Raw genomic sequence first — 7,972 nt, 5'->3', positions numbered from 1 at the left:
GTCACAGGCTGACTGGCTGATACAGCAGAAATTCCCTATCTCTTAGCTTTAAAGGCTGAAATAAAAGCATTCTGGGGTTGGCTCCTTCTGAGGGAAGGCCCTGCTTCAGATGGCTTCTCTTTCTGTTTTCCACTGAGATGCTGCTGCCCCTGTGAGGGACTCTTGGAGCCCAAATATCCTTTTCTTTTTTAAACTAATTGTCCTATTGGACTAGGGCCCACTCTAATGATCTCATCTTAACTAATTACGTCTACAGCTACAACAACCTTATTCCCAAATAAGGTCACGTTCTGAGGTACTGGGGACTAGGATTTGCACATGTGAATTTTGGGGTTAACAGTCCAATTCATAACAGTAATTAGCTCTCTCGGAAGTTCTACTAAAACCGTGGTTACCGAAGGGACTTTTGGTGAAGCCCCGTGAAGGAGTTCTTCTGTTGAGTTGCATGCTAGCTCATGTGTAGGAACTGAGTCTGGCCCGAAGAGTGGCAGCAGGGATGGTGAGGATGGGGCAGCATCCAAGGGTCATGGCAGGCCACGTGGGAGCCAGGGGTCCATGTTGGACCTCTGGGCCTGCAGGCCACCGTGTTCAATTTATGCTGTGTTGGGCATCGAAGCAGAACTCCATGCATCCTAGGTGAAAACTCCACTGCGAGAGCTACACCCCTGGCCTCTCAATATATCTTTGCCATTAGTTGGAGCTTAATATCATGGGTGCTCTCCAAGGGAAGCCACGTTTGGGAAGGCACCACTCTGCAAGGCAGGGTTGAGAGTGGGACATTGAAATGTTTGGGATGGTCACTGGTGTTATCAACATCCTCGCACCCCAGGTGGCCTGTCCTTTGGAGAGTTGTCATTTCTGCCTCTTGTCAGGTGGAGGAGCTGTTTGTGAACATGGCAGCAGTGGCTTCACAGTCCCAACCCCTGGCTGATGGTCCTTGAGGATTGGTGGCAAGCCCTTGGGAGTAGCCCAGCCTGAGATGCAGTGACTTAGCCTCACCCCCCCTTCACTCTTTTTTTTTTTTTCAAATTAACAAACTGTAATTGTTTTCCCAAAGATACATTTTTTTTCATACACATCCATCCTACACTGTAACCAAAAAAAGCAGTGTACATGAAATAAGAGAAAATAAATTAAAAACCTATAGCATAGGTAAGGAGGCTCTAGTCTGGAGCAGAGCTGCGTTTCCAGCAATATAAGGAGGCTTGAGTTTCTTTATAAGAATGCCTGCTAGCAAGGGTTCCAGCAAGGTGCTTGGTCTGTAGTCAGTCTTGAGTACTGGAGACAGTTCAGTGTGTGTTGTTTGTTGTTTTTCCTTAGTGTTTAGAATAGCCATCATTGTCCTGCAATAGGCAGAGCTATCACGTCCAGGAAAAATGAGGGTGGGAACCAGAGGCAGCGTGAGACCCAAATACAGCATTCAAAGGTAATTGGTCCAGTGGTGCCTGGGGAGGAGGGGGGACACTCCAGGGTTAGCCATCTTCCTTCGGGGGTGTGTACCAGCCGTTTTTTTCATGGATCTGCACCAAAGACTTGTAGGACTGCTGTGCTCTTGTCAGACTGTACTGGGATTTGTTGGCTCCAAACTGCACCCGTGCCTTCCCCTTCACCAGCGTGGCGCTGATCTGCATGATCACGGACTCTATGGAGTAGGCACTGCTCCAGCCCTGCTTGGTGAATAATTCCATGCAGATGGCACCTCCGCCTAGAACATACCCTCCAGAGAGGACTGGAGACACAACCCTGATGAACGGTGGGTCAAAGGGGAAGTTATCTTTAAAGGAGAAGTTAAGTAGGATGAAGTCTGCCCTTTCCTTCTCCTTTAGGATCTGAAGATCATTGTTATCTTTGGCCTCCACTTGCACACACATGCAGGTGCCCCTGCACACATATGTACAGGAACACAACATAACCCCGTGCACCCACAGATAATGCACCAGAGGCGGCAGGAAGTGAGTGGTTGTTCTTGCCTGAGGCTTGTGGAGGAGGAGCTTAGTAGCCTGGATGTCAGTCAGGCCTGGCCACTTGTGCTTCTCACCCCAGCGCTGGGGTGTGAGGGTCAAGACAGGAGGGTCACTGAGTCCTACAGGCAGCCACATGGCCTAGGCAAAACAAAGTCAGGCTTCAGGTTCAATGAAGACAGTCTTAAGGGGATGAGGTGGAATGTGATAGAACAGGATACCACGCACACCGACACACACACGCTCTCACACACACATACACAAACACTTCCACATGTACTCACACACACACCCTCACTCACTCACACATACTCGCATGCTCATATACTTGCACTCACACACAAACTCAAATACTTGCACATGCACATATACACGTATACACTCTCACACACACACCCATACACACACGCACTCTCACACACACATATATACACTCTTATATACTCTCTCTCTCTCTCTCTCTCACACACACACACACACACACACACACGCACACAGTTGTCTAGTAGTCTGTGCAATGACTGGGTTAGTGTGGTAGAGCTGGAGGCAGGGAAGGCAGAGGGGAGGCTGTTGCCACAGCCCAGTCAAACATTGCCAGTTGCTCCTCAGCCCCAGTCTGTTATTCTTATGTTCGAAAGGAAGTGTTTTCATCCTTGCTTCCCTGGTTAGGACGGCATAGTAGTCTTCTGCAAGTAATTATGTGGAGGTTTTTTTAAAAAGAGAAATTACAGGCATCAGGGGATTCTAAAGCCTTCATTTTACATGAGCTCCCTAGTATTGATTATTTTTGTCTTTCACGAGTTGGGACTGTCCTCGGATTTCAGTAGCATGTTTCTCAGAAAGCTCGTTAGAGATGACAGACGTGTACGCCCTCTCCCAGCCTCCACTCATTGCTGTAGACCACAAGGGGCGTGTACGCCCTCTCCCAGCCTCCACTCATTGCTGTAGACCACAAGGGGTCTTTAGCCTGTCTGGATAGGTGGGGTTGGGTAGAGCTCCAGTGTGGTCTATACAAGGGGTTTGCTCAAAGCAAACCAAATGTGGTAGGTGTTTTAGCTCTTCAGGAGAATTTTTCCATTAAGTTTGTTTACAGCTCAGTGAGAACCCACCATCACCACCACCACCACCACATTAGTCTGTCTTCCTTATCTGTTCAGAGGCAATAGTTATAATAGCTTATTTGTCAAGTGTGGAGTGCTGAGCTGTCTAAGGTCTGGGCTGATAAAGGACCCAGGCACTTGTGGGCCTCAGTGTTTTAAAAACAAGTTGGTCTTTGCTTAATAGCTTTGCTTCCTGCAGATATGAGGCCTTCTTCTGTGAACAGGACCAGGTTAGTGTTATACCACTCACTCTAGGCTCTGCTTTTAGGGAGCCATTCCTCCCTCTACTTTTCTTAGTCCCTCACCCTACAACTTTGGTGTAACTGTGACTTGGTTTGCTACTGGGACCGCATTATGGAACCAGAGCATCCTTGACCACTGAAGCTGGAACCAGGCAGCTGCTGGTGTCTCCTTTTGTTTTCTTTTGAGTCAGCATCTTACTGTGTAGCTCTAGGCTAGCTGGGAACTTACTATGGAGACCAGGCTGGCTTTGAACTCAGAGATTCACCAGCCTTTGCTTCCTGAGTTACTGTGAGTAATGCGTGTGATAGGAAGAGAAATTAGTGAAAGTAGGAGGTGCACTTTCTGGCAAGCGTTCAACTTTATTTCCTTTTGTTTTGGTCTATGTGAAAAACCACATGAGCTATATGGAATCAATAATATATGAAGATCTTAAATTAGAACATATTTAGGGATATGTTGTTGTTATTATTTTTTAGACACATTTCCCTCATTCCTTTCCTGTCTTTGTGTGCTTAGGATATAAACCGTGAGACTAGGAAAAGGCCCATGCTGCACCGCCATGCCTAGCCTTTTGTTGTTTATTGAATTTGGTTTTTATAGCAGCTGTTTGGCTTTTCAGGGGGTAAAGATGGAGATGGAGGTCCTTCCAACCCCTTGGAGAAAACTCCCAGCTTTGCAGCAGCAGCAAAGGAAAGCTTTAAGAAAAAATGGGGAAAAAAAGGAAAAAACTAGGCAAAAATATGAAAGGGAAAGTGTAAAGGCCGCTCTTCCATTGCTGGTGTCTGGACCCCAGATGGCATGACTGCAAGGCATGGAACAGGGTCTCATGAGAGAATGAACAAATGGGTGAATACTGAGCTGTGGCTGTTATTATTGAGCTGTGGTGTGGGGCCAGTTCTCTAAGGACAGTGGCGAGTCTTTAGACTTCTGGAGGAGTAAGGCTGTCTCCTCTTAAGATCTTGAATCCCCATACTTCTGTATAGTGACTCAGTGTCGCTGGGCCAGGATGGCTTCTATCTGTGAGTCCTGGGACTACAGGCATGGGCCGCTACACCTGCACTGGAGATTGAACCTAAGGCTTTGTGTATGCTAGAGAAGCCCCCCACCAGCTGAACCCCATCTTTGGCCCCTCCTGTCCTGCTCCAGTCTGTGTTCTCTGGTGCATATGGAGCTCCATCAGCAGCTGATGGTAAGACCAGTTCCGTTCATGGTGAACTCCACTTTTCCATGTCTTGTGGTTTGCAGGGTGGCTTGTACATTAGCACAGTCTCTCTCATAACCTCTCTGGTTTACATCATTTTTAACCCAATAGCACCAACACCTTTTAAACCTCCACATGTGGATTCAAAGAACAGGTGGTAATCTCTGGGCCATAGGATGGCAGCTCACATGCAGAGCCATAGTCCTGCCAAGGGCCCTGCACCTGTAAGGGACTGTGCTGGCTAGTTTTTGTCACCTTGACACAAACTAGAGTCACCTTGCAGGAGAGGACCTCCATGGAGGAAATGTGTCCATCAGATTGTCCTGTTGGCAGATTGTAGGGCCTTGTCTTGATTGGTGATTGACATGAAAGAGCTCATTGTGGGAGGTGCCACACCTGGGCAGGTGATACTGGGAGGTATAAGAAAGGTAGCTGAATGTCAGCCTAAAAGCACGCTGGTAACTAGCATCATCCACGACCTCTGCTTGAGTTCCTGCCTCTAGGTTCCTGCCATGACTTCCCTCAAAGGTGGACTGCGATGGGATGTGTAAGCCAAATAAACCCTTCCCTCTCCAAGTTGTTCCCGGTCCACTGTCATAGCAATGGAAAGCAGACTAGGATGGGTGGACCACTCTGCTTGGGCCCTCGTTGTTCCTCTGGACCCATGATGCATGTGCCCATTTCAGAGTCTCATGTTGTAGTGTTTCAATGCCAAGATGTTCTCAACATCCAGAAAAGCACACTGGGCACTGATCAGCCCAGGAGACAGGAGTGAAGTCTTAGCTCCCCTTAACCTGACACTGGGAGAATCCAAGCTAGGCTCCGATGCTGTAAGATGCTTGCCTTTAAACCAGAGAGAGGAAGGAAGATCACAAAGGAAGGCTCAGGTCCAAAGTGAATTCTTTTGTCTAGTACACGGTTTATTTTAAATGTGAAGGCTCAAGGTTATGAAAACAAACAGTTTGCCTAATGCGTTTGTGAGTTCTGAGGCAAAGATATTTCTCCATTTTTGGAGGACATGCTTAGATAATTGTGTGATTTTTTTTTTTTTTTTTTTTTTGGTCATTGTTGAAATAAAAAAAGGTACTGAGACTGCAGACCCTTGCACCCAGAGCAGTGACCATTCCTGGTAGTGCCTCCATGCGATGCAGAAGGTCCAGCACTCGTAAATACCACACTGTTAAAGTTTAAATTTGAACTTCAAACTTCAAGTTCATGGTCTGAACGCTTACTCCCCAAATGCTGGTGCTGTCTGGGGCCTGTGAAGCCTTTAGAAGCTGGGGCTTGCCATTCAGAGGTTATAGTCCTGTCCCGATGCTCTCTGAGCCCTAGTCTGTGCTGATGTGAACAAGCCTCTGCCACATGCTCCTGCAGCCAGGGACTCGGCCCTGCCTTCTCTGAGTGGTAGATTGGCTCCCTCTGGAATAAGCCGTCCCTCGCTTGAATTGTCTCAGTGTTCTGGTCACACTGAATAACTAGCAGACAGCCTGCTCAACAGAGTGAACCAGGTCATCAAGCTGTTGCCAAGGACAGGACGTCAGCCCCCTTCCCCTTCTTCCTCTCTGGCCAGCCTGATTTCGTTACGAGCCCTTTTCATTAACTTGCGGTTATATGGCATTGACTCTAGCAGGCATCGTTTTTAAAATTGATTTCCTGGGGATCAGGGTTGGTATTGAACTCAGCTTCAGCCCCGGATCCAGGCCTTCCTTTTTTTTTTTTTTTTTTTTTTTGATGGAGGGAGCACAGGCCTTGAGATGGTTAGGCTTAGTTCTGTCACTAAGCTGTGCGGTCTTACAATAGGGTGCTTCATTTCTCTAAGCTTCTGTTTCTTAACTGGAAGAAGTGGCCCAAACACTTTTAGGAGTGCAGTCTGAGGAAAATCAGTTTTGTATGTGGGGAGCCTTTGCTCCTCGGGGGGGGGGGGGTGTGCCTCTCCGCTGCACCCCTTCCCATTTCCCTTTCCAACATTTCCAGTCTTCTTCCTTGGATCTGGCTTCACATCTTGGCTGATAACCCCTAGGAGATCTTTGGATCCCGTAAGTTAAATATTTCTTGAGTGTGCACTTCCCTCACTCTTCTTTATCTCAGTGAGTGGCCAGTCCATCCTCCAAGTTACTTAAGCATCCTCCAGGCGCTGTTGAAGGCACCAGGGGTCTGACAGAAGACTAATGAACTAAATAGAGAACATTTAGTCATGATAAGTGCAAGGAAGCAACGGAAGGGAGAATGGAGCACTATGGGGGTTTATTAGAATGACTTGCAGCCTGTGATCCAGCTCAGCCAACAAGGGCTGGCTGTGAACAGAATCCAAGAGCCCCGTAGTTTCTCAGTCCACGAGGCTGGCTGTCTCAGCTGGTCCTCAGGACACACTGGAGTCCTGAAGGAGTAGGCTTCAAGGTCAGGAAAGGAGTGGACTTGCTCGCAAGGCAAGGACAAGCGAGCAAAGAGCAAGAGCTTCTGTCCTCTGTGTCCAGGCTCCCAGCAGAAGGTGTGGCCCAGATTAGAAGTGGGTTTCCCCAGCTCAAATGACCTGGATTAAAGGCACAGCTTCCTACCTCAGAGATCTGGATTAAAACTAGATCTTCCTACTTCAAGTTAAGCAAAACACTCTAACAAGTGCCCTCCATTTTTGGGTTCTAGTTAATTTCAGATGTAGTCAAGTTCAAGTTGACAGCCAAGAATAGACATTACAGTCAGTGATGTGGTGGTGGGGGTCAGTGGGAAGGGTCTAGTTGTGTAGGGTCTCTCAGGCTGTGGAACTGCTTTCCTATCCCCTCACTGTCCCCCCAGCTCTTCCTGTGGCCCCCTCAGATTTATGACATCTTGTATAATTATTATTATTGGTGTGTGTGTGTGTGTGTGTGTGTGTGTGTGTGTGTGTGTGTGTGTGTTTATATACAACCTACTGAGTCCATTTTGTGTTTCTTATACGAACATGTGTTTGGGTCTGGTCACTTGGAATTAGAGAACCCAGCGGGTTGCTTTTCCCTGGAGGAAGCTGATTCCCCCTCTCAGTGGCCAGCGGTTGCCATTAGCTCTTTACTTAGTGGTGGGGCCTTGTGTAATCTTCCCATCCACTTTGGCATGTCCCAACTGGTGGTGTCATTATGCAGGTCCTGTGGAGGTGACCACATTGGGAGGCCTCATGAGTGTGGCTTTCCTGGTATAATGGAGAGATACAGTGTCTCAGCAGACATCCTGGTTCTCTGCCCATTTCAAAAGAGATGGCCCCTGAGCCTTAGGTGTAGAGGTTTACCATAGATGTACCAATTATGGCTGGGCACCCTCTGCTTGTTTTTTTTTTTTTTTTTAATCCTGCATTTTGGCCAGTTGTGCATCTCTGCAGTAGCCCCCATTGGCTGTGAATTTCATGATTTTTTTTTTTTAAGGTGAAGTTTTACTTTGTAGTCCAGGCTGGTCTACTGCTCACACGCCTCCTGCTTTGGTGTCCCGAGTGCTGGGATTAC

General features: G+C 47.7%; 1 protein-coding gene across 1 annotated transcript; it reads right to left on the bottom strand.

Annotated features, from left to right (window-relative positions):
• Positions 1 to 1,035: 1,035 nt before the first annotated feature.
• On the bottom strand, positions 1,036 to 2,099 carry LOC127192037 (ubiquitin-conjugating enzyme E2 Q1-like). Its single transcript, XM_051149380.1, has one exon. The coding sequence runs from the start codon at positions 2,097 to 2,099 to the stop codon at positions 1,473 to 1,475; it is 627 nt and encodes a 208-aa protein (XP_051005337.1). The 3' UTR covers positions 1,036 to 1,472.
• Between the last annotated feature and the right edge of the window lie 5,873 nt (positions 2,100 to 7,972).

The sequence above is a fragment of the Acomys russatus genome, chromosome 7 (assembly GCF_903995435.1).
Source record: "Acomys russatus chromosome 7, mAcoRus1.1, whole genome shotgun sequence".
In the NCBI taxonomy this organism is placed as follows: domain Eukaryota; kingdom Metazoa; phylum Chordata; class Mammalia; order Rodentia; family Muridae; genus Acomys; species Acomys russatus.
This window is presented reverse-complemented; position numbering and strand designations above follow the sequence as displayed.

Bases quoted from the DNA above. Each gene is read 5' to 3' on its own strand.
- LOC127192037 (XM_051149380.1), bottom strand. From the start codon at position 2,099: ATGTGGCTGCCTGTAGGACTCAGTGACCCTCCTGTCTTGACCCTCACA.